This window comes from Phyllostomus hastatus, unplaced genomic scaffold (assembly GCF_019186645.2).
Source record: "Phyllostomus hastatus isolate PE091 unplaced genomic scaffold, TTU_PhHast_1.1 phas_scaffold_385, whole genome shotgun sequence".
NCBI classification, from domain to species: domain Eukaryota; kingdom Metazoa; phylum Chordata; class Mammalia; order Chiroptera; family Phyllostomidae; genus Phyllostomus; species Phyllostomus hastatus.
Genome location: NW_025334026.1, coordinates 1,538,516 through 1,564,347, shown reverse-complemented (window position 1 = coordinate 1,564,347; position 25,832 = coordinate 1,538,516). Strand labels below are relative to the sequence as shown.

Below are 25,832 nucleotides of genomic sequence, written 5' to 3'. Positions count from 1 at the left end.
ACTGAATGCCAGCCTGTCACTCACCTCCAGTAGACTGTGGGCAGGCTCACTGTGCCCCACACAATGTCACCTCCTCTCCTCCAGGCCCATCGGATCCCATACCCAGGAAGGCTCATGAAATAAACTAGGCTTCCATGGCCTTCTTGCCAGCCATTGCCAGCCAGTGCATGGGTAACTACACAATATGCAACTTGGCCCTATGTCTCCCAAATGCATTCCTTGTAAAGCATCTTAGAAAAGATGCTCCTTGGGGAAATAATTGTGGGAAATAATGCATATAATGCATGCTGTATCTACTTCCTTTGGAGAGCCATGAGGTACTCTGGAGGGAAGTGCTACAGCAAAGAAACCTACAGAAAACCCTTTAATCTAACATTGTTCAATTTTGTTCCATCAGGGATCTCAATCTTTAAAACCACCCAAAGTGTTGTGCCTAGAGAAAATGACACTCTATTTTCCCTGAAATGAATGAAAGAAAGAAAGAAAGAAAGAAAGAAAGAAAGAAAGAAAGAAAGAAAGAGAAAGAAAGAAAGAAAGAAAGAAAGAAAGAAAGAAAGAAAGAAAGAAAGAAAGAAAGAAAGAAGGGAAAGCATAAGCAGCATCATGTTAAAGAATGAGATAGTCCTGGATCTGCATTCTGGTGCTACCAGGAAGCTGCATGCCTTGGAGCAAATCATGACATCAATCTGCACCTCAGTTTGCTCAACTGAACATGAGATCTAATAAATAAATTATACAGAGCTGTTCTGAGAGTGAGACCAACATCAAGCACACAGTAAATGACTAACAAAAGGTGGCTCCCTCACCAAACAGACCAGGGAGGGGACAGGTGAGAGCAGTGACTAGAGGAATAAACCAACAGGTTGATGCTTTGAGTCAGGGTAGTGATTATACAGACCTCAAGTCAGACCACACTGGGCCATCTCTTCTGCTTAAGTAGAGGTGAGCCACTTAAATGGTACTCAGGAACAGAGACCAACCAGAGAAAAGAGGAATCCAAATTCAATTACATAAAGTGAGACCAAGTTTCCTTCCCCTATGGGAACAAACCTGCATTTAATGAGTTGTTTCACTCTCCACTTTCCCTGTGCTGTGGATTTAATTGACCTCTACATCTCACATGTTACAGATTTGATTTCCCTGGCTCCATTTATTATTCAAAACAGGAACTCTTCTCCCAGAGAATTTTCAGGGCTGTAATCAAATCTAGCTAAAAGGTAAAAAACAAAAACAAAATGCTCCAGCACTCACATATTATACCAGATGGGGGAAAATAATAAGGATAGAGTCCTAAAAACCACATTCAAAAAAAGAAAAAGGAAAAAAGTCAACCCTCACTCCCAAACTCCTTCTTAAAACAACTGACTTGGCTTAAAAGTCTATAATATTAGAAAAAGGTACCACTAAGAAGAAACTGTGTCCCTGTGCCCATCTTTTAATTTTTTTTAATACTCACCCAAGGATATGTTTATTGATTTTTAGAGAGCTGGGGGTGGGGTGGGAGTGGGGTGGGAGTGGTGGGGCAGGGTGGGGGGGAGGGGGGGACATCAACTGGTTGCCTCCCATATATGTCCTGACTGGGAATCAAACCCACAACCTTTTGGTGTATGGGATGATGCTCCAAACTACTGAACCACCCAGCCAGGGCTATGCCTATCTTTTAAAAAAAGTGTTATTTTGTCCATGCAGTCATTTTCTGCTCTATGAAAATAAGTTAAATTAAGTTCTCATTTGACCAACATTCAGCGAGTACCTACTGTGTGCAGGGCACAGTGCTGCACACTGGGGATTCAGAGATAAAAACAGGGTGGGGCTCCTACCACTTGCCCACCACTGAGCTGTTTTACTGGCAGTGTCTTAACTAGCTGTCCAATGAGGCTGCTGCCATGTGACTTCCCATTTCATAGAAGAGGAAACTAGGGATTCCATACCCTTCAGGCATTCAAACACTGTTGGTCTGGGAGGGAGTCTCATCCAGGGTCGGCAGAGAGTCAGGCCAAGAGGAAATGAAAGGAGAGGCTGAGATTCCCAGGACAAATGCCTCTCACAATTAAAAGGGAGATAAGGCTCCAGATCTGCAACTGAACTTGAAATTTCCTCCTTCCTTTTGTCCCAGCTGTCTGACTCTAGAGCAGTAGGGTGGGCTTGAAGCAGTAACGATAAGGTCAAGGTGTCCCATTGGGGCCACTGCAGAAATGGCTAGCTTTTCCCAACAGCCTTCAGGCCCTTAATGACAGCTTTACTCTCTCCCCACTTTGGCTATCGTAACCTGCCCCAGGAGAGAATCCCATGAGGATCAGAGCTGACTTTGTGAGAACAGACATCCTGAAGGGCATGCAGACTTGAAGCAAAAGTGAGTGTGGCATGGAGGAGAGAAGGTGGGCTTGCATGTCATAGGGGCCCAGGAAAAATCTGGACTCCATCACATACTACCTGTGATATCTATTCATTCACTCACTCGCTCATTCACTCAGTGAGACAACCCACCTTTACTGAGCACCTACCTCGTGGATCACTAGGACTCAAGGGTAGCAGAACGAGACATGAAAGTTGCCCTCATGGTGCAGGGGAGACAGACACCAATCACTGAGAGATGCCAAATTACATTAAGAGAAGGGAGAGATACATATAAGCATCATATTCATTATGAAAAATCTGACTTTGGCAGGACATCAGGAGGGAAGTGATGAGTTGATACTAAGGAGTGAGCTACCTGTGCCCAGAGTACTGTTGCAGGGAGAGGGAACAGCAGGGGCAGAGGCCCCAAAGAGGGAGGAAGAAAGGGCCTAGAGCAGAAGAAAACCAATGTGTTGGGAGCCTAGCACTGTGGTGGAGCATTATGAGATGCCTGGCAAGACATATCTATACCCTTCTACATCTCAGCTACCATATTTATAAGAAGATAATCATCCCCCTTGATTCATAGGCTTGTCTTCAACATTAAGTAAGAGAATGAAGGTGATGACCTAATATGTACCTGATACATTGATGTAACTTGATAAATCATGAATTGCTGATGGATGCTGACTCGCAGGAAAAGTTTTCCTGCAACAGATGGAGGATGGAAGAAGGTGGTGGTATTCCCCGGTGCCCAGGGGTCTTGCAAGACAAGATCTCTGGGGCTTCACCCACCGAGCTGAGCAACACCTGCTGCCAGACACTCTCATCTAAATGTAGGATTTCACAAGAATGTTATGCCAACATTGTTGTAAAAATAAAAATGGGAAACAATTCACTATCTATCAACAGGAGCCTGGTTAAATAAATCATGATATTGTCAGTTCAAGGGAATACAATACAGTTCTTAAAAAGAATGGCAAAGATCTACATGTAAAGAAAAATAAAAAGATCTCTAAGGTATTCGTTAGCACGGCAGTGGGGTGGGGGCGGATATACAGAACATACAGAATGGATATAAGTGCTCCTCCCAATTTCCTAGGACAGTGAATATAGTAGACTACTAGATACTAAAATGTGGGGGTGTCTGGAAAGACAATCCAAGACTAGTCATTGGTATTACCTCGGGGTAGGAAAACTAGGGAACAGGGATGGGGGAGATTTATTTTTCACCGAATTCCCTTTTATACTACTTGACTGTTTAGCATGGGTGTAATGAGTTTTGTCAAGAGTCCAAAATTTTCTAAGTTTCATCTGTTTAAAGAAAAATCCAGTCTTTCAAGGCAGACAGATCCAGATCTGCCAGTTCCCACTGTGTGATGTTGGCTGAGTTACTCCATTTCTGAGTTTCCTCTTCTGCAAAATGGGATCATAACAGCAATTACTGCTACGGTTGGTAAACAATGTTAGCTATTAAAATTAGAAGTGCTGATTTGTATTAGCTGGCTTATTGTTTTTATGGTTCACAAGAAGAATAGTGCACTGAAGTTGCTCTCTGGAAATGCATCTACAGTGAAAGTACTCATCCATCTTCTTTCTTTCAGCATAAAGGATACACAAGCCTCCCACAGAGTCTAAACTGGACCTATCCTATCGAATGGGACCACTCCTTGGTTCTTACCTGCCATCAGGTCCCTCTTCGGTAAGGTGGGCCTTGGAGAGTGTCAGGACATTGGAACTGAGTAGGGAGGCAGGAGAGGCTTGCCTGCCCACAGCCCACCCCACTCACACTGGGAAACTGAGGTCAGCACCGGGACTTCTCCATCCCCACAGCCTCACTGTGCTTTCTCAGCTGCAGTGAAAGGAGGAGCCACGTTAGACACTGTCCAAGGCTTTAATGTGGGGCAAACTGGGAAGGCCACTGCAGAGGGGCTCAGGACCTTGCTCAGAAGGTCAGTGGGTAACACAAGAAAGCCCCTCATAAGTGCTCCTCCCAATTTCCTAGGGTTGGCGAAATGTGAAGAAAGGGAATAGACTTTGTGATTAAACCTGAGTTTGAATCCAGTGAACATACTCAGTGAAAGATGTGGGGCCTCTGAGAGCCTCAGCCAACCTAAAAAACAGAGATAAAATCACCTCCCACAAAGGGGTCCTAGAGTACAATAGGTTTTTATTAAATGTGTTTCCTTCTTAGGAAACCTGCATCTCCCTAATTAAAGAAATCCCTTTACAAAGGCTTATACAAAGTCTTGAATTATGAGGGGTTAGAAAACAAACTTAATCAGGGACTTGCTGTAGGGCCTCGAGCACAGGAAGCAACATTCAACATGCTGGCCTCACGTAAACAAACAGGGTCCAACGGGAACCAGCGCTCCTGCACCTCCTGGTGGAGGCACACACCACATCCTCTGTCAGCAGAAAACCAAACATGAAACTCACTGCACTTGCAGAGCTTGTGACCAATCCAAAAGAAGGCAAGGAACAGAGAAATACGGGGAGCATCACCATAGGGTTGCAATCAACAAAATCCGAACTAGGAAAACCTACAGTTCAAAGGGCCAAGTTCCTACAATAGGAACAGCAAGAAGGCAAGAGAAGAGAAAACAGAAATATAGGGGGGAATATGCAGATGACAACAGACTGAAGAGACCTATCACCCAGTGTGGTATATGCACTTTATTAGGATTCTGACTAGAGCAAATTGAAAAAAAATTTAAGAGAATTGGAGAAAATTGAACACTGATTAGATGTTTCATAATAAAGGAATTAACATTCATTTTTTAGATATGATAATAGTACTATAAGTATCTTTCAGTGATAAATATTAAAATATTTATGAATAAAATATCCAGGCTTGAATAGGCATCCAAATATTGGGAAATGACTGCATTCAGTATGAATGAAGCAAGAAGGACTGTCAGTTGATTATTATTAAAGTTCAGTGATGGGGATTCATTAAATGATTCTTTCTGCTTTTACATATGTTTGAAATTATTAAAATTAAATGATTAAACCACAGCCTGGGAGGCTGGGAGGGAATATTTACAACAAGTATAAATAAAGAACATTTTATATATATAAACTGCTACAAATCAGTAAGGAAAAAAAAAAAACCAGAATCCAATAGAAAGAAAATGGGCAAAAGACCATGAGAAACAACTCAGAGAGGTGGAAATCCAAATGGGCAATAAGCAAGTGAAAAGACAGTCCAGCCCTGGCTGGTGTAGCTCAGTGGGCTGAATATTGGCCCGTGAAGGGTCTCAGTTTGATTCCCAGTCTAGGGCACATGCCTGGGGTCTGGGCCAGGTCCCCAGTTGGAGGTGTACAGGAGGCAGCCAATTGATATTTCTCTCTAACATCAATGTTTCTGTCTCTCTCTGTCTCCCTCCCTCCCCTCTCCCTAAAAATAAATAAAATTTAAAAAAAGAAAAGAAAAGATGATCCACCTTATCTGTCAACAGAGAAATAAAAGTTAAAGCCACCTCACACTCAAATGTCTTAGTAGGAAAATAAATGTGTTGAAAGGAAGACTTGCCCACTGATAGAGGGATCACAGATAGGAATTTTTGCTTTACAATATGGCAAAACTTGGTGCAGTTTAAGACACAGTACCCTACAACTCAGGAATTTCACACTAAGGCATTTACTTGAAGGAAACATTTGTGTGATGAACAGATATAGGAAGAGATAATAAATGGCTACTAAGATAAAAAAAGAGACAGACAAGTAAATACTGTGCATTTCCTGAAAGAAAACATCACTCCAATAAGAATTATGTTTTTAGCAAAATTAAACCTGAATCTAAGTTCCTAGATTCAAAAGCCAATGTAAGGAAATACAGTTAACCCGAGCAACATGTCAAATAGCACTGATTAGAGATGCAATCAGGTGGTAAAATGACCCAGGGTCCAATAAATAAATTATAAAGAGAGAGATGAAAGAGGGCTCTACAGAATGAAGAGAAATATAAGAGAGTATTTAAATTCATAGAGACAGCAAGGAGAATGATTTCCAGGACTGGGGGGAGAGAGGAATGGAGGGAGAGAGGAATGAGGAGTTACTGGAGGGAGGAATGAGTATACGGTTTCAGCTGGGGAAGATGAAACTCCAAGTTCAGGAGATGATGGATGGTGGTGATGGTGACACAACACCATGAATGCACCCAATGCCACAAAACTGTACACTTAAAAATCGCTAAAATGGTGAATTTTATGTTATGTATATTTTACTACCATTTAAAACAATAAAAAAAACATTAAGAGACATGACCAATTTAACACTTGGACCTCGTGATTCAAAAAACTATAAAAAATTATGAGACAGTAAATTTGAACACTGATATTTGATGCAACAAAGGAATTATAGGTAATGGAGGAATGACAATGATATCATACTTATATTTTCTTATTTTTAATACCCCCCGACACATATACACACTGAGATATCTGTAGATAAACTAACACTCAGTATTTGATTCAAAATAATGCAGAAGGGGAAGTAGGTATGGGTAACTTCAAAAATATTAATCAGGATTAATGATAATTCAACTTAACAATGGATACACAAGATGCATTATACTAATCTGCCTACCTCTGGTCATTTCATATTTGTTTTAAATGAAAAAGAACCCATTATAAATGTGTTCAGAAGGGCAAGATGCTCTCAGCATCATGGTTGTAACAGCAGAACGTTAGCAACAATCTAACATCAGTGGACATGTGACTGGATTAAAGATATGTGGTGTTTCATTCGGCAGAGAACTAAAGTCAAGAAAGTGAATGAACCAGATCAGGAGTTCTCCACCAGGGGTGACTTTGCCCCCAAGGGACATTGGGCAGTGTCTGGAGACATCTCTGGTTGCCAGGACAGCATGGGTCCTACTGGCCTCTGGTGGGCAGAGGTCAGGAATGCTGCTTAAACATCCTACATGCATAGAACAGTCCCCCTCCCCAAATAATTATACAGCTTAAACTATCAAGGGTCCCAGAGTTTAAAATCTCTATGCTAGCTCCATACAGGATAGTCTTCAAACCTAGTATTGAATTAAAAACAAACAAACAAAAACAAGGAGCAAAGAGATATGTAAAAGTAACACCATGTAAGTAAAAGTTACACAAAACCAATATTGTTTATTGCTCGTGAGAATTTATCTATGTAGTAAAGTATAAAAATATGGAGAAGGCTATTGATACTGAGGGCAGGGGTATGAAATGTTGCAGAGGCAGTGTCAATAGAATTTGTAGCATTTATTTTATTTATTCTATCCCTCCTACCTAAAAATAAGGCAAATGTCTTTAAGGTTAATGGTAGGTACATGAATGCTCACTCTTTTAGACTCTGGTCTTTTCCATATCCTTGACATTGCTAACAACCAACAAACTAAACTGTGGGGCTGTGGACAGAAGTGCTGGGTGGACAGACAGAGACTGGGCACCATGGCAAGACCGAGATGTTCCTGAACACTCACCGGCCCCCGGAGGTCGATGAGCTCCTGCCTCATCTGGGACACGAGGGCTTCCTTGGCCACCAGGGCCCTGTGCAGGCGCTCGTTGAACTCAATCAGCTCACCATGCATCTCTGCCACCTGGAACACACAAGCACAGAACAGTGAGGCTCAGGGGGAAGACCCTCCCCCAGGACTTCCCCACCTGCTCTGGGCCCACTTATCATATCAGCAAGTCATCAGGAGGTTGTCTGGGCTGGAGACATAACACGGCTTACCTACGAGCTACGCAAATCCACCCATAAGTTGAATACATTTTTCTACTTGGTTAACTTTAACACTATGGAATCAACAGCCCACAGTTTATGATCAGAACATGACTGTATCAGGTCATTTTTGTACCTTACGCTTTTATTCTTAATTAATGAATACTTTTCTAGTAACACTTTGCTTTCTAATCTGAGTTACGTCTGTCAAGAATTTCCCTGCTAGTGGCACCAGCAGAATAACTGACCATTTCTGTTCATCAGGGCCTTGGCTCTGAAAACCAAGAAAACAGAACCAGAGCCTGTTGAGATGATGACAGTGACGGTGACAGACACAGGTGCAGCAGCACAACCACCCCTTAGTCACTGCTTAGTCTATGCCAGGAAACACTTCCTGTGCAGGCATCGTGTCTTCATTCCACCAGCTCTGTGAGGCAGGTAATATTCTTCCCACCTTACAGGAAGAGAAACATGCTGTAGTTTAAGGCACTGGGTTGAGGTCATGAAGCTAATGAAGGACTGACCCTGGAACCCTAGCCGTTGACCACTGGGCTACCTGCCACAATCCTACCTCTCCACTGTGCCCAGATGTAACCCGCTAGGCCCCACTGTGAGCTCTCAAAGTTTTCTACATTCATGCAATATCCCTGGCTGACCCCAAATAAATAAAAATGGTAGTAGCTATAAGGTAATCTATGATGTAGAATGAACAACAGATCTTTCTATCTGTAACTTACCAAAAGCACAAAGATATCTTATATGGTCAAGGCACTTATGATGCCCTATATAATGCATAAATATCAGACCATTTGCAATAAGTACTTTACGTAACATGTAAGACATCAGAACTAAGAAGGGATATTGGGAGAGGCTTTAGAAAAAAAGGACCATTAACCTGAGTCTTGATGCCTCGGGAGGAATAAAGGGGAGCCCTCCTTTTTATTTTTAGATATGTTGTTATGTAAAAGGTAAAAGGCAAAAAAGTAAATGTAGCAGAATATTAATATTCATCAATGTCTATTCTTTCTATTTTCCCTTAGTTTTTAGTTTCCTAATAAAGTGCACTCTTTCATTTATCAGCCAGGATATCCATTTAGACTCTTTAAAAGAAGGAAAACTCTTCATATGGAACTAAAGGAAGCCACAGTGCAACCAATGTGAAATTTATCAGGCTCCCAATTACAATCCTGAAGCTTCCATTACCTTTTCCTGGGAAGACCCACCCTGCAAATGGCAGTCTCTTTCAAACCAGTGTGAAATGCAAAGTGGAAATGGCACAAAAGACGCTGCAAGAACCATGCAATTAACAAAGGGAGAACACTGAGCTTTAAACAGGTTTTTCATTGTACAGACCTAAAATTAATATTCTCCAGTTGCCTTACTCCTATTGTATTAAAAAAAAAGCTTATGATCTTCCTTTGGCCTTTCACAAATAAATACAATATCACTTATAATGCCTGTGCAGATTCTCCTCACGGTAATCACATACACCCTCCATAAACTTCCTCGTCGCTGAGAACCCAGTTACCCCACAGTTAGCAGGAAGTACACAACTGGCAATATTCCTGCTGAATACCTGCTAATATGTCCCCACAAAATTCAAGTTTTAAATAAATGTCATTCTCACTTCCAAAGCAAAGCAGGTTTTTGCTTTGTTTTTGTTTTTATTTTGTTTTGCAGTGGGAGACAGAATGTAAAACAATTTTCCATAGATGTATAAAACATCAGAATATCCCAGCTTCAAGAAGTGTGTATCAGGAGCTGTCAAAACCCTTTTCTGGCTACTTCTCTTTTGTAGCCAGAAAAGTGACTTGACCACATCAGACAAAACTTTCTTTCACTAGGGAATGGGGGGGGGGGGGGGGAATCTGACGGTACCAAGGAGACAAAATGTGATGAAATAATTTCCAGCAGCCATTAAAATCGCAATGTTCATTGCTATTAAGCTTAGCTCTGAAATTCTGAATTTTTGTACTAGATTTCCCTCCGTACAGCCACTGACATAAACAGCTTTCATCTTACCCAAACCATACTGAGCTTAATGTTCCTCAAATAACTCTTTCCAAACTCTGGAATAAGTAGAAATGAATTCAAAACTTAGAGTGAGCCTCAGAAGAGGAATCTGAGATCACAAATAGTTTCCATTATCATAAAAATAACAGCAGGCTACACAACCACTGCCAGCTGGAATTTCTATTAGGTTCTGAGGGCACTTACAGGTCCAATCTAACCTTCATTTCTTATTTTCAACTGCTACAGCAGGAAATAGGGCAGAGAGAAAACACGTGCTGCCAAACCATTCTTTGCCAAGCAGGCAGAGTGATCTTTCTAAAACAACATCGGATATTGTCACCTGCTGTTTAAAACCTTCAATGCTTCCCACTGTCCTAAGGATAGAATACAAACACCTTTAAAATCTGGCACCAGCCTCTCTAACCCTATCTCCTACCCACTCCCTTCCAGTGCCTTACTAACTTTCACTCCATCCTCCATGTTCTGTAAACCTGCTGAGCTATAGGTCACCCAGGAGGCAAAGAGGAGAAAGGTGTGCCCAGTGGAGGAAAGTCCAGGTGCAAAGGCACAGAGGTTGACAGGGAGGCAGTTGAGAGAGTTGGTTAAGGGCTCAGACTCTGGTGTAAGACAAGCCTGTGCTTGATCACTTATGGACAACGTGCACTGGTATAAGTCATTTAACCTCTATAAGCTCAAGGCTGTTCACCTACAAAATGGGAATTAAAAGCCATCCCTACTTTACTGAGCCACTATGTGGAGGAAGTGAGCTATTGCTCTTAGCAGGCCCAGTCCCATGTCTGGGCCTGGCCAATGCTCAGTGACTGAGAGCTGGTTCTGCATGATGAGTGATCCCATAAAAGAAGATGAAGGAGAACAGGAAGGTCTCCAGAAGCCAGATGGAAAGGGGCCATATGTTCTGTACCAAGGAGCTCAGACAGCTGTGGAGAGACTCACTGTTCCCCAAGTGGAAATGTCACCAACAGAATTGTTAGCCATATGCCAGGCATTGTTCTTGGTGCTGGTGGGGGACAGAAAAGTCATGTGGTTCACATCCTTAAGGTGAAATCATTTAGAGCCCAGGGAGAGGAAGACGTGGAAGGAAGATAGCGTGTCAGGGAAGGGCTCTCCAAAGAAAACATTGAGAAGTCACCTCTCTACTGGGCCCTGACTCATGCCAGGCAGCCTCCTCTGGCCGATCTGTGCCCTGAATCATGGTGCGGGCACGCACTGTGCTCTGGCAGCATCAGTGCTCAGTGCTGAGTAGCTGCCGTGTATCTTCCTGCTTTCAGCCTTTTATTTCCTTTAAAATTAATCTGAAGGTAGTTGAGGAGGTGCCATTTGACAACACTAATGACAGTGACAAATCAAAAGCAAATTCCAAGTGGAGATACACTGATCACAGCTGATGCAGCTTCACACACAGACCAACATGGGCCAAAGGGTTGAGAATGGAGCCTTGATTCTCTGAAAGGCCCAAGGAGAAGACCTGACTGGTAAAAGACGTGGTTCCTAAGCTGTGCTTGGAAAGCGCACACTCATAATTAATAAGGTGTGAATGCTTATCAATCACCATTTGGGTTTCATCCTTTAGGCTAGTGAGAAGATGGTAGAAAAATTTAAGAAGTCACAGGGCTATTTGGCAACAACTACCAAACTTTTAAAATCCTTCATCTGTGACTTGGCCAGTCCCTGCTGAGGGGTTATGGTACCCATGTATTTCCACATGCATTCAAAGTAGGAGTTTAGTTCCGAATGGTGGGAACCTACCAAAATATCCAACCACTGGGGACTGATGAACTATGTCAGGTTCAGCTACTTTCTCCCATGCCCTGCCCTTGGCAGACATCTCTCATCAACAGCAGCACTCCTTCCTCAAGAAGACACCCAGGCAGCCATAACTAATCAACCAGTGCATGGATTTGCTAGGCTTATGAAATGACATCTATTTGGTATTGCTGGCAGAGGAGTAGAGGAAAAGGGTCATCAAGAAGGTGACATTTGAGTTGAACTTTAGAAGATGCCTTTGGAGCTTCAGGAGACTGAGTAATACATTCCAGCTGGAGCATCAGAGAAGATGATCTCCCAAAATAATGTGGCTGTGAAAAAGCTTTTAAGTCTGTGAAAATCTCAGAAATTATCATAATTACCTGCCAAATCATGAAAGTATTATAAATGTTTTTAAATGCCTCTGGCACTTCCTTTCATATCAGAATGTTCTATCTAATCATATTCAAGTAAATCATGCTTTGCCTTCCTTTGGCTCCCTAATTACATGCTTCCAGATTAATTAGATCAAGATACCTCCACCTCCAAACTTTAATAGCAACTGAGGCTCTTTTGGTCATAGACCCAAACTCTCCAAGAATGATCGCTTGGGTGCCTCAGAATCTACCTGGCTTAGATAAAATGCCCAAGTGTTTGGTCCCATTTACACTGGCTGTGGGGAGGATCTGGAAGCTCCTTTTGTGATGGTGACACTGCACCTGCCTCAGTAAAGACCAAAACGTCAGCAGCACCCATTTGCCTTAACATACCTTAGAGCACCCACCTACGTGCCAGGCCTTCTCCAGGCATTACATCCATCAGCTCTTGTGAGCCTCGCAACCCTTCTGCAGGGTGGGCCTGCCTTCCTTAAGGATGAGGTCTGCAGGCTCAGGGAGTCAGGAGCGGGCAGGACAAGGGTAGTCCCCTGTCTGTGTTCTTCGAACTCTACCTTGGGGTGTGGTAGAAAGCCAAGCCCTTCAGGGGTTCAGGAGTTGAGTTTGTCCCACAGAGGAGAGAAGAGTAAAACAGTGTGGCCCAGTGGCGCCCCAAGAAAGCTGATCATTAGTCACTTGGAGTGCTTCTGAGGAATGCAGATTTCTGGGCCTCCCTTCAAGGGGAGGAGTCTAAGCGCCCCAGTGACCATGATGATGCATTCTGGAACCACTGGTAAAGACAAAGGGGAAGGATTTCACACACTGAAGTCTCAACTGTACTGATGCATCCCCTAGTTTCAGAAACCAGTTTTTCAGATCTTCATATGCAAGATAGGGATGTCACAGGAGCTCTTCCACTTGTCAGTTCTCAACCACTGAATTCTCACTGGTGCAAAGAAGCCATAGGCCAGAGAACTACTACGTCAAGTCTGCCAGCCAACAGCAGACGACAGACAGCAGCTGCACGTGCAGCACTGTTCATCCTGGCAATGGCACGGAAGTTAGTGTGCAGCAGTGCTGCCCAAGGAGGTCTGTGAACCGGGGCTGGGATGCACACTGTTCGCTGCCAGTCTGACACAAGCACAGAAATTGACATTAAGCATTTAGAAACATTTAAAATAATTTCATGTTGCTGTGAAATCCAGGAATTCTGTAATTTTCCTAGATTTTTATAGTATTTTGCAAAAGTATCAGTCTGCAATGAATTGGAAAAAAAATTTAAGTGGGTTCTTCACCACAGACAGTTTGAGAAGCAACTATATACAATACATTTGGTATATCTGAAATGATGTCTTGATTAATTATTAGAAATAATGATGAATAATGATAAAAAAGCCAAAATATGAGCACTTGGGATTAAATTTTAAGAGAGCTGAAAATAAGATAGAACTAACACTATCGATATATGTTGTTCTTTTAGATGCATACACATTGTTTTCTTGTAGAGTGTCAATTTAGGCTTGAAGACTAAGAAAATTAAAAATCAAGTGCAATAGTGCAAGCTCAGACCTAGCCCAGGACGCAGGTCATGGAAGTCCTTGAAAATTAGAGTTGCCATCACCCTCTGGACCCTGGCTTGTTGAGCCCTTCCAACAGCTGCCTGGCCATGCCCATTTCCCAGAGGAAGAAGGTGAAGCTCAGGGACTAAGTAACAAACTGCCCCAGTTTACAAAGTTCGTAAGTGACAGCTGGGATTTGAACTCTAGCTGTTATGGTCCAAAGCCCATGTCTTTTCTATCATGTGACCCATCAGACAACAAATAGATAACCCAGGAAGAGAAACACTGCCAATTTTAGGGTGGAGGACACCGAGTTTCAGAGAGGCTAAGTACCCTGTCTAAAGCCACACAGCTTATTCCTTCACAGAGCCAGCACTGTACACCACCTCTTTTGCTTTCAAATCCAATCAGTGCCTTCATAGGAGTGGGGCACAGTCATGAGACTCTCATAAAAGACGAGAAATGGGAAAGTATTTGCACAGGGGCCGTGGGGAACGGGAGGTCAGGCTCAGAACACACTCACTCTGCATCTGGGCTGCTCTACCTTTTCTCAGTGAAATACCTCATTGGAATACTACAGCTCCCTGGGAGGTAAGTGCTGTTTCTAATTTTAGAGCTAAGGAGACTGAGGCACAGAGCAGGAAAACACCTTGCCCAAGGCCACACACAAAGCAAGAAGAACTGGGATTCAAATGTCTGAGTCCTTGTTTTGGGCTCACTACCCTGCCTTTCAGCACGCACCATCACCAACAAGCTGGGCTGGCATATCTCTCTCTCTCTCTCTCTCTCTCTCACACACACACAACACACATACACACACACACACACACACACACACACGAAAAGTCATCGCCTTGGGCTGCTCGCACTGTCCTCTGAGATCCCAGAGGCCCACCCTGACTTGGTACAGGCCAATTTACACACATACTCCTTGGGGGGATGCTGGCAGTAGGAGAAGGGGCACCCACAGTAGTCAGTCCCACCTGTATGATTCAAGGGCAAAAGGAGAAACTAGAGAAGATTTTGCAAACTCCAGCAGCCAAAGATGAACCTTCTTCAAAGTGTCTTTGCTTCATATGAAGACATTTTGGAAGCCAGTTTCTAAGTGACAATTCTAACATGAAGACATTCCAGGGGACCGATGGGTATTACTTTGGGATGCTCAGCATCAGGAGTCATGTAAGTGGGGGCACCTCAGATAGGACATAGTAGAAAGAGGAATGTGAAGGTCAAACGTAGGTCTTATCTACTCACTGCTGTGTGACCGTGAATAAATAATTTCAGTCTCTGATTCTTGCTATCTTCTTTGTCAAATGAGGGTATTGTCCTCTATTGCACAGGTTTACCATGAGGAACAAAGAAATGAAAGAGTGTGGGTGGCTACCCAGTGCCTGCCACAGACGGTGGTCCTTAAATAATCATAATGAGCACTTCCTGGGGTCAGGCAGCATTCAAGGTGCTCTACACATTAGCACACGTGGCAACCTGGAGGGAGAGCTGTATGCCCATTTTACAGATGAGGAAAGCAAGGCTCAGAAAGGGAGAGTGTCCAACATCAGTGGTCTGCCATAAGGGGTCAGTCTGACTCAGGAGCTCACTACCCTGTATCTCACATCATTGAAGCCCCTCCAGTTACTCTCTTCCTGTATTTTGCTTTTTGCTTTGATTGAGCTGCACGTGGGACTAACCTCAGGGGTTGCTGAGGATTGTCCTAATGAGGCAGAAGCTCTGGTATCTTGGGACTGATCCTCCTCGACAGCACCTGGCAGAGCCGCCAAGTGACACTCTCACTGGAAGCCAGCAAGGCAGATCTACTGTGGAGTGCCACCCTGGCAGTGTTATGTGGGCTCTCTCTGTAGAGCCACCGAGCTCAGGAGACACTTGTAAGGAAACCCCAGTGGTAAGTCCACATTTAAATGAGGCTCCCTTATTCTCCTCTGTAACAAGTCCCTCTGTGCTTACAACACGGAGCTTGAGAGAAGAGTTACTTAAAAACATTTGGCTGAGATTATGTTTTAATGGACAAAGAAATACCCAGAACTAACAACAGCTCAATTAATAATGGGATGCCTCTGAGAAACAGATATTTAGGTAACGGTGGTTATAGCTCCAAAACAGACCTGGTCCTCATTTCTCCTGATGTGTGACCTTTCAGAGAATCCATGAGGTGAGCTGGGCAAACAGGCTGCAGAGAGCAATAGCAGCTAACAGCCCAGACAACACCTCTGCTTTCCTGCCTTCCCACTAATGGCCCTGAAGGAGCAAAGGCAGAACATACAGAAATGGCAATAATAAAATAGCAGCCAACACCTTCCTGGGGGTTGAGACAAATAAGCAATGATGGAAGACAAAAGCAAAGACAAACCAGAATTTCCAACCCTCTGCTGAAAGACACAGTCATGTAGGAACACAAGAGGCAGTGCACAGCTGTGAGGCTTTGCAAACAGGCTCCTGTCGATTGTCGCCCGTCCTGCTGCAGGGTCACCACACACTGCAAGGTGCAGTGTTTAAGGCGGGAACTCCGGAACCAGGAGACCTTTGATTAAAACCCTCCTCCCCTCCTTTGTAGCTGTGACTTCAGAAAAGTTGCTTTTACCTCTCTGGGCCTCAGTTTCTCATCTATAAAATGAGGATTATAATAGTGTAAATTTCCCAGGGCTTTAGGAGATTTAAATGAGACCATACGTAAGAAGTGCTTAGCTTGGAGTCGGGCATGCATTAAGCAGTCCATAACTGTTAGCTGTTATACCATTAAAAAGGCACCAATAAAATCGCCAAGTGCCATTGGTTCTCTAGAATACACAGCCTTAATGTCACTCAGATCTGCCCCCTCTCCTCCATCCTGTCGCATAAGCCTTGGTTCCAAACCACCTAGACAACGTGACAGCCTGCCCACTGCCTTCCTGCTGCCCCCTCATCCTCCACCCCACCCCCAGGCTGATGCTCAAACAGCCCCCACAAAGCCCAAACCAGATTATGTCCCTTTCTACTTAAAACTTTTCACTATTTTGACAAATAAAATGATACATTATCTGCAACTTGCTCCCATAATAGAGATGGGGGTAACAGAGGGTCAAGCATGAAGTAGGACTGGACTTGGGAGCTGGAGCTGGATGGGGCTGTGCAATGGGTACACTGAGATACGTTAAAATTTCTCCATAACTCAGAGTTTAAAAATATCTTTCAATGGCTTCCTGCTAGTGGCAAGGCATACAAGCAGTGTCAGCAGGGGCACAGTGGGAAGGGGAGGGGAGGAAATATTTAAAGGGAAATACTGACAAATGAGATTATGTCCACCTCCTCCTCCCTCCCATTCGAAAGTCTTAAACCCCTACCCACCTTTCAAAGCTTAACTCAGATCTCAGTCTATCTCAGTCCCCACCTCCTGTGATCCCTTCATCCCTCTTCTCCATAAATGACTCCTCAAGAGTAGTAATAGCAGTTACTGTTTTCTGGGCACTTACTATGCCAAGTACTTTCAGGGCCACAGATAAAGGCTCTTCTGTACAAGTAAGAAAAAGGTGTCCTCTCTGAGTGGCCACAGGCTATGGGGCCTAGGCTGAAGGAAGTGGAGCATGGGCTGGATAGAGCTCCCACTGGTCCCAGAGCCACATGGCCTCGTGCACTATATACAACATGCACAATGGCATACAGCGGCCTTAGATACTATGCTAGGTGCTAGTATTGCTTCCATTTTATGGGGAAGGAAACTTAGGTCCCAAGGGGTTAGAACGCTTTCCCAGAGCTACACAGAGATGACTCCAACAGGTGACACCCAGACACACACTCCCAGTTACAAAGAGCTCCCACAGAAGAAAGTGTGGCCTGCAGCACTGAGCCGCCATGCACCAGGAGACAATGCTGTCTCCTGGCAGGTCACAGTCCTGGCAGGAAGCACAGGATCGCACCCAGCTCCACTTGTCGTACATGGGATTGCTGCCAAAGCTGATGACAAAATCAGATACTTACAGGGCTGCTCTTTCCTGCTGGATCAGTGGGGTGGGGGTGCGGGCAACGAAAGGTAAGAGGCCAAAGATTCTCTTCTGGTAACACAGCAGATAATATAGTTTAGCTGGCACCATACAAAGGTTGTAATTATAATCTATTACAAGTATAAAACACTGTGTTTAGCTGGGCTTGTGAAAATGGGTCAAGAATTACTTTAAAAGGCTCTGCTGGCCTCTCCTCTCTAAAGCACTGCTGTTACAGGCTTGCTTACAGAAATGACTATTGATTTCCAAGGATCCCAGAGTTGGAAGGCAACTCAGCCTTGGCCTCTTCAGTCTCCCCAGCACAGAAAGCCTTCTCCAGCCTGCTGTACAGGCGACAGCAGAGGAATAGGAGGAAAAGAAGGAGGAGGAGGAAGAGGAGAGGAAGGAAAGGGGGAAGGGAGAGGGAGAGTACGTCACCATTAAAAACAAACATTTACTGGGCACATACTCTGTGCTGGCCCCAGGACTAAGCATTGTCCCTACATTAGCTCATCCATAGGCAACTTTATAAGGCCTGGGAACAGCATATTCCCTACCTTAGAAATTCATCTTCAGTATCTGAGCCAGCAGGAGGCAGGAGAACAAGTTCAAAACCAGGCCCACCACTTTCAAGGCCCCGCACGAATGCTCTATCTCCTTATCTCTAAAGTGGGAACCTGTCACGCTGAGCAGGCAGGGCTGGTGGGAGAAGCAAAGGGTACCAGCACTGACTTGAGTCCCCAGCTGGCATACAGTAGGGACTCACCATGGAACAATGTATTATTATTCCTGAGAACTGGTTGCCAGACCAAGGAAGTGTTAATATCATACTCCCCAATTCAGTCTTCTTCTAAAAATATTTCACCCTGAAGTGTTGTTTTTATATTTATTGTGTCACGTGCTGGAGAGCACAAAATTTCATATAAAGATGTAAATTCTGAAATTATGTGGCCCTTTGTCATATTCTAATGTCTTCCAGAAATCAGGGGAGGCCATGTGTGCATTTTTAATCATATTTCCTCAGAAAGAATGTATAGGAACCTCCTGCATATTTCAAACACAGTTCAATAAATTATGCCCAAGTTCCAAAAGAAAGACAGTAAGTGAAAAACATTAAATTTTATGAGCATCAAAAAATGTTTTTCTCCCCAGAGTCTCTTTCTCATACCAAACAGCACTTGCTTAAAGAGCCCCTTTCAGGAAAGGGCCGTCTTGCTTCCCAGGGTGGCGTACACAGCCACTCCCTCGGGTCAAGTAGTAAACTGCTCACAAACACTTGCCAGAAGGAAGATTGTGCTCAAGTATAAGTGAGCAGTGTAGGGTAGTGGTTTGGTGGATTAACTTGGAGCTGGATGGCAAGGTTTGAGATCTTGATCTGCCGTTCAGTTGCTGGGCAGCCTTGAGTAAGTCATTCAATCTCTCTGAGCCTCAGTTTCTGCATCTAAGTATGGCAGCCACAGAAACACGTACATCCCAGGTTTGCTCTGAGGATTAAATGAGCTGATATATAACTAGGGTTCAATAAACAATACTGAAATTATGTGTCAGATTCTTACAGCTTCTATTAACAAACGAAAGTGTGTACATCCCTTAAATTGCTTTAAGCTTCATAATCTTCATAATGGAAAGACTAGATGGGATGGTAAAAAATAAAATAAAATAAAAACATGGAAAATAAAGGCAGATAGACTGGGTTTGAATCTGGGACCACACGGGGCTGGTTGTGCCTGATGAATAGGAGAAGCTATTATTTCTCTACAGTTCTAAACATTTCTAAGCTCCACCATTTCATTGGCAAAATGGAGATCATAACCTCTTCTCTCAAAAGGGTACTGTGGGATGTAACTAAACTCATATGTATTTAAGTAACGAGAGCATGGCCTGGCCTTTGGCAGGCATTCAGCAAACATCAGTTACCTTCCTTCCTTCCACAGAGGACCACAGGACTTACAACTTTTTCTTTGGGTCATTCAAGCCCTCATGACATATGTAGTGAAGATAAATACAACAGTATCACAGTGTTCCACCCCCCTCAACTGACCCCAAAAGAGTGGCTTATTAAGTGTGATTTTTCTGCCCTGGCTGGTGTGGCTTAGTGGATTGAGTATGGGCCTGCGAACCAAAGTGTCACGGGTTCAACTCCCTATCAGGGCACATGCCTGGGTCATGGGCCAGTGTGGGGTATGAGAGGCAATCACACATTGCATTTTTCTCCCTCTCTTTCTCCCTCCCTTCCCCTTTATCTAAAATAAATGAATAAATCTCTTTTAAAAATTATTTTCTTCTGTTTTCTATTATTTAGCCATCAGTTGCCCAACAAGACCACACCTACCCCCTAGCATCTGGTATAGGTAAAAGGGAGCTCACAGTTTCAGCAGCATCCATCAGGCTGGGAGTATTAGGCCTAAATTTCTTTCCCTACTGGCAGAAAACACTGACCTAGAAGTGACCTGGCTGGCTGGGAAGTCAGGAGCCCAAAGTTGCTCCAGCCCTAAAATGGACACTACACTGAGACAACCAATGGGGCCTTGCAGCTGAGATACTAATGCTCAATAGGCATTCAATCTGCTCCCCACATCTCCCAGCCCCCTATGCACAGCTGGGCAGACACTTAAATATTCTGGCCAGCGGGCTCCAGTCAGAAGTTACACATGTCGCTTTTGAGTCTCAGCATAGAGTTGCTGCTCTGTGACCCCGCCACACTAAGTGAGAAAGTCATGTTCTCCAGATGAGGTGGCTGCAAAATGGGAAGCTTCTGTCCACCCAGATCCCTGAGTGACTACATGCAGCAGAGCACTCCCACCCTTGGCCCTGGACAGCCCATGTTAGACACATGGTATGAATGGGAAATAAACTGCTAGTCTGTTAAACCACTGAGACAGGGGCCATTTGTTACTACAGCAGAACCAAGCCTATCCTAACTAACACAGTCTCCAGCTTTGCAATTCTGAATCTCCCTAATTCTCCAACAGTGGACCAGAAAGTAAGTAGAATGGCACAGAGGCCAAATAAGTTTGTGTGAGCCTGCCTTACAACACCCAAGAGAAGTAGGTATCATGTTCCTTACCCCTTTCATTGAAGAGGAAACTCGTCTCAGACAAATTAAACTAAATCATTTGCTCAAGGTCATTCAACTAACAAGTTGTGAAACCACAATTTGAACCCAGATCTGTCCATCCCAAGGTTTGTGTTCCATCTATTGCATGGATCCAGAAAGCTCTTTCTAATGTATTTTACATTCTATGAGGGCCCCAAATACAATACAGTTCTCTTATTGGGCTCCAGTGATAATAGCAACCATAGGTTAGATGCATTCTATGTGACAGACACTGTCCCAGATCTTTTATCAACCTTCCTGCACTGTAATATCCACATATCCTTACGACATTATTCCTATGTTATTGGTAAGAAAATAGAGACTTAAAGAGACTATGGGCAGTTCTCATAATGTGATGGTAATTACATAAAAGATCCTGGCAGAGATGAGCAAAGGATATAGGTTCCTCTAATGGAGGTAAAGAAAAATACTATGCATAAATAGTTACAGAATGGAAGACTCAGGAGCAATCCCTCTGGGATCCCTCACTTTCAAGGGCCCACAAAGATCTCTCCATGGAAAAGAAAACCTCTCTTATCACCAGAATAAGCTCATAGCATGTGAGCCTGGAGCTATTGGAAACCATCAGAAGAGAGAGGCTGCTTAAGAAAAGAGCACAGCCCTGGCTGGTATGGCTCAGTGGACTGAATGCCAGCCTGCAAACCAAAGGTTTGCAGTCCCAGTCAGGGCACATACCTGGGTTGCAGGCCAGGTACCTGGTGGGGAGCACGCAAAAGGCAACCACACATTGATGTTTCTCTCCCTTTCTTTTTCCCTCCCTTCCCCTCTGTCTAAAAGTAAATAAATAAAATATTTTAAGAAAGAAAGAAGAAAGAAAGAAAGAAAGAAAGAAAGAAAGAAAGAAAGAAAGAAAGAAAGAACCACAAAGAAGAAACAGACAGCAGAAAAAGAGGACATTCACATTGTATCATTTAACCACTGGATGCTGTGGGGCCTGAGGTTACACTAACCCTTGCATGGACATCCAAGGGTTATATGAACCAACAGACTTCATTATTTTTTAAAACTCAGTTTGAGTGGGGCTTTCTGTCATTTGGCTTAGAGAATCCTGATTAACTGGGCCACCAAGTAACTGTCTAATGTCTGCTTAAACAACCCCAATCACAAGAAATTCACTACCATTCATCTTTCCACAGCCACTACAGTACATTTCTCCTTTCTCGGAGCTAAAAGTTGTCTGTGCAGAATCCTAAGACTGGCCTGTGAGGACCAGGGTGGGAACGAGTTCAATCCCTCTTTCCACAGGCCACACCTTCATTTCAGGGGACTCTGAGCTGCAGGACAATATCACAACCTCCCTCCACTGGGAAACACCGTGTGGTCTTAGGTAATACTTTGTTAAGTCTATTTCTTTTAAACTCTTTGATTGAGCAAATATTCCACGTGAGCCTCCCATGTGTAAGGTGAGGAGGAGTGGGCTACAGAGGAGACTTAGATACAGTCCCATCTCTCAGGTCCCTGCTGTCCAGGAAATCAAGAGGTTTGGGATGATTTTTACTAAGACACATAGCTGTAGCTGATTTCCCCATAGTGGAGTGGCGTAGAGGCTGTGGGGTTCAGGCAGAGATGGTGTGAATGCTACTGTGTGACCTCATACAAATTACATCACCTCTCTGAGCCTCAGTTTTCTCATCTGTAAAATGGGATGTCAGGGATAGGGAATTTCTAGAGCTCTTAAGAGCCTGTGATACACTGCACAGCATCTGATAGACAGCAAACTACAATAAGAGAAGACAAGTTTCACTGTGACTAGAAATATATGACAGTGGAAAGTCACCAAGAAAGGATGGGAATCTCTGCTGGCCCATGCCCAAGGTGCCTTGTTATTTACCCCGCAAAGTTCTGACAGGTCCCACCACCTTTCTCCCATAACCCTAGGTCTCACACATCACCTCACACTGGTTAAAGATGTGGACCACATTCCAACACTCGCCTGTTCAGAGAAAATAGAGGCTTTGCCTTCAGCAAGTTAAAAGGTGATATTTGGCCTAACCAATTGATCAACATCCCACCTTCATGATGACTCACCACCTGAGAATGCCAACAAGACACTTAGATAGAAGTTGACTTATGCCAAAAAGAAAATTCATTATATATCCATTCCATGATGCACCAAACACTCTCCAACTGCAGGTGCCTTATGGACTCTCCAGGAAGCAGCTGCAGAAAGAACACGACTTTGGCCTAAGCGTATAGCACATTCAAGTTGAAGCAGCCGAGGGAGGGCTATGGAAGTGTTACTCAACAGTTACTCAGTCCCAGAAACTTTCACTTGGCTCTAGTTTTGTGGCAAAATCTGCTTCCTTGATGCTTGTATTCCTGAGACCTGAGACAAAGTGTTCCAGAGCTGGGATGATGAGGGAAGATGCTGAAGTGGCAGCTGATGGGTGAGGACTGCCAGATCCCAGGGTTTCCCCAGCAGGCAGCTGTCCCCGCACTGCCGGGAAGACCACCTTCTCACTGTCTCAGGCAGACAGCCCCTCAAGTTTCCATTAAACAGCGGGGCAAATGGGTTCAGAGATGTTCGCAAGCCTTCTTCTCCAAAGTGAGATTCTCAAGAAATGCGTTAGATAACCTGAGCCTGTCCCCTGGTTTTAAATACCATCTGTACACTGATAACTGCTAAATTCCTATCTCCCACTGTGAACCCCAGACTCATATTCTGCTTACTCAACAGCTCTACTTGAGCGTCAACGGACACCCAAAACTTCAAAGTAAGTGGCCTGAAAACCAAACTCTTGAATTTTCCTCCCAAACCTACTCCCCTTGTAGCCTTCTCCATCACACCAAACAGTAATGAACAGACTTCCCTTCGCTCAAGCCTGTAACTTTGGAATCATCCTGGACTCTGCTTTCTCTCAGAGCCTACCTGCCACCCATAGCAAATTCTCACAGCTTTCCTTTCTAAGCAAACCTAGAACCCAGCCATCTCCCCACCACTTCCTCCATCAGCACACTTGTCCAGGCCTCCACATTGTCTCACTTGGACTCCTGCGAGAGCCTCTAGGCAGTCTCTCTGCCCCTACCCATTATCCACCACTGTCAACACAGTGGCTCTGTCACTCTGCTCAAAATCTGCAGGCAGCTCCCCACATGGCTCAGAGTAAAAGCCAATTCCATACAAGCTGACCAGGCCCTTGTAGCTCTGCCCACTTCTCCTACCAATGCTCCCTCCCCACCATCTTCTCCAGCCATATGGGCCTCACTTCTGTTCTTTAACCACAAAGGCCTTTGCACATGCTGTCTGTCCCCTTTGCACAGGGCTTTCCTCACCCAGATAGCTGACCTCTGGGCTCATTCCCTCCCCCTGACTGTGGGTCTCTATTTCAGCATTATCTTACCAGTATGGCCTTCCAAGCCCACCCAATATAAACTGCTTCCCCCCATCACTCTCTACCCTTGTTCTGATGTTCACATAGCCCTCACCATCGTCTGATGACTATGTCTTCGTATTCACTTCATCCCCACAAGAGATAGGCAACAGGAGGGCAGAGACTTCTGTCTGCTGCGTCCACTGCTGTACCCCAGTGCCAGACACACAGTAAACGTTCAATAAATATGTGTGGCATGTGGAGGGGGGGGGAGAAATAAAATTTACCTATAAGCATTTTTTAAATGTTGGAAAAGAAATATCCAGAACATTAGAGCTTCAGGACTTATTTCCATAGTAAATGGTCTTCATTCTCACACCTCTCCCTGCAATGTAAGTTAGTGCTATAGACCGAACGCTTGTGTCCCCTGACCAAAACTCAAATGTTGAAATCTCACCCTCAATGTGCTGGTATTAGTGGGGTGAGGCCTGAGGGAGGTGATTAGGTCATGAGGGTGGAGGCCTTATAAATGGATCAGGTGCCTGTCCCGGTCTGCTCAGGTGACCGTAACAAAATACCACAGACTGGGTGCCTTGGAAAGAACAGAAATTTACTTCTCATAGTTCTGGAGGCTGGCAGTCTGAAATTAGGATGCCGGTATGGTTGGGTTCTGGTGAGGGGCCTCTTCCGGGCTACAGCCTACTGACTTCTCACTGTGTCCTTACTTGGTAGAATGGGCTAGGGAGCTCTCCTGAGCTTCTTTTATTGGGACACCAATCTCATTTCTGAGGACTCTGCCCCCATGACCCAACCACCTGTCATATACCCATCCCTTAATCCTGTGCCCTGGGCATTAGGTTTTTAACATGTGGATTGGCAAAGAGGTACACAAACAGTCAGACTACGGCAATGCCTTTATAAGAAGAGAAGAGAAAGCTGGATCTCTCTCTAGCCATGTGAGGATACAAGGAGAAGATGGTCATCTGCAATGGAGGAAGCAGGCCCTCACCAAGAAATGGATCTGTTGACACCCTGATTCTGAATTTCCCAGCCTCCAGAACTGTAGGAAATCAATATCTGTTTTTTTAAGCCACTCCCCCAAACAGACTAAGATAGTGAGACACTTTGCTCAGGGACTCTCTTCTGCTCAAGGAAAGAGGAGGAAGGTGATGAAAGAGGCTCTAGGGATCCACTACCTTAGGTGGGCATCACAGGCCTAGTCATGTTTCTCCACAGGTCAGCAGGGCCTCTCTGGCTGGCTGGACCTGGACTCCTGGGTCCTGCTCACAAACTCTCAGCACGGCTTTGATCATGGAGCAACCAGTGGGAACGCAGACGGTGGCCTCGGTGGCCTTCCCCAGACCGTGGCATTTAGCATAAAACTTTAACTCTCTTTCTACATGTGAGGGTCTCCCTCTAGAATGGAGTTGGTGCAACTTGGCAGTGACTTTGGTTTTGTCCTCTGCTCTCTCTCTCTGGGACAGAAACAAAATCAACAGACTGAAAAAAGAAAACAAAAACCCTACCTGGCACACAGTTCATACTCCAAAAAAACACCAGTGAACTGATTGGCCAATCATTGCAGGCAGCCCAGGGGTCCAACCATCAAGAGAAGTGGCAGAAATGCCTGCCCCTCATGCCTGTCTGCTCATAGGATGGTCTTCCACACAACAGCA

At 44.3% G+C, this 25,832-nt stretch overlaps 1 protein-coding gene across 2 annotated transcripts in view; it reads right to left on the bottom strand.

The window, feature by feature from the left end:
* SNX29 (sorting nexin 29) overlaps window positions 1-25,832 on the bottom strand; it is a 564,444-nt gene that overhangs the window by 200,292 nt on the left and 338,320 nt on the right. For both annotated transcript variants that reach the window (XR_006783480.1, XM_045819397.1), the window contains exon 16: window positions 7,805-7,921. Coding sequence is in view for 1 of the 2 variants with exons in the window: in XM_045819397.1 (XP_045675353.1) it covers window positions 7,805-7,921 (117 nt within the window). In the remaining variant the exon portion in view is untranslated. The remainder of the gene's footprint in view (window positions 1-7,804; window positions 7,922-25,832) is intronic.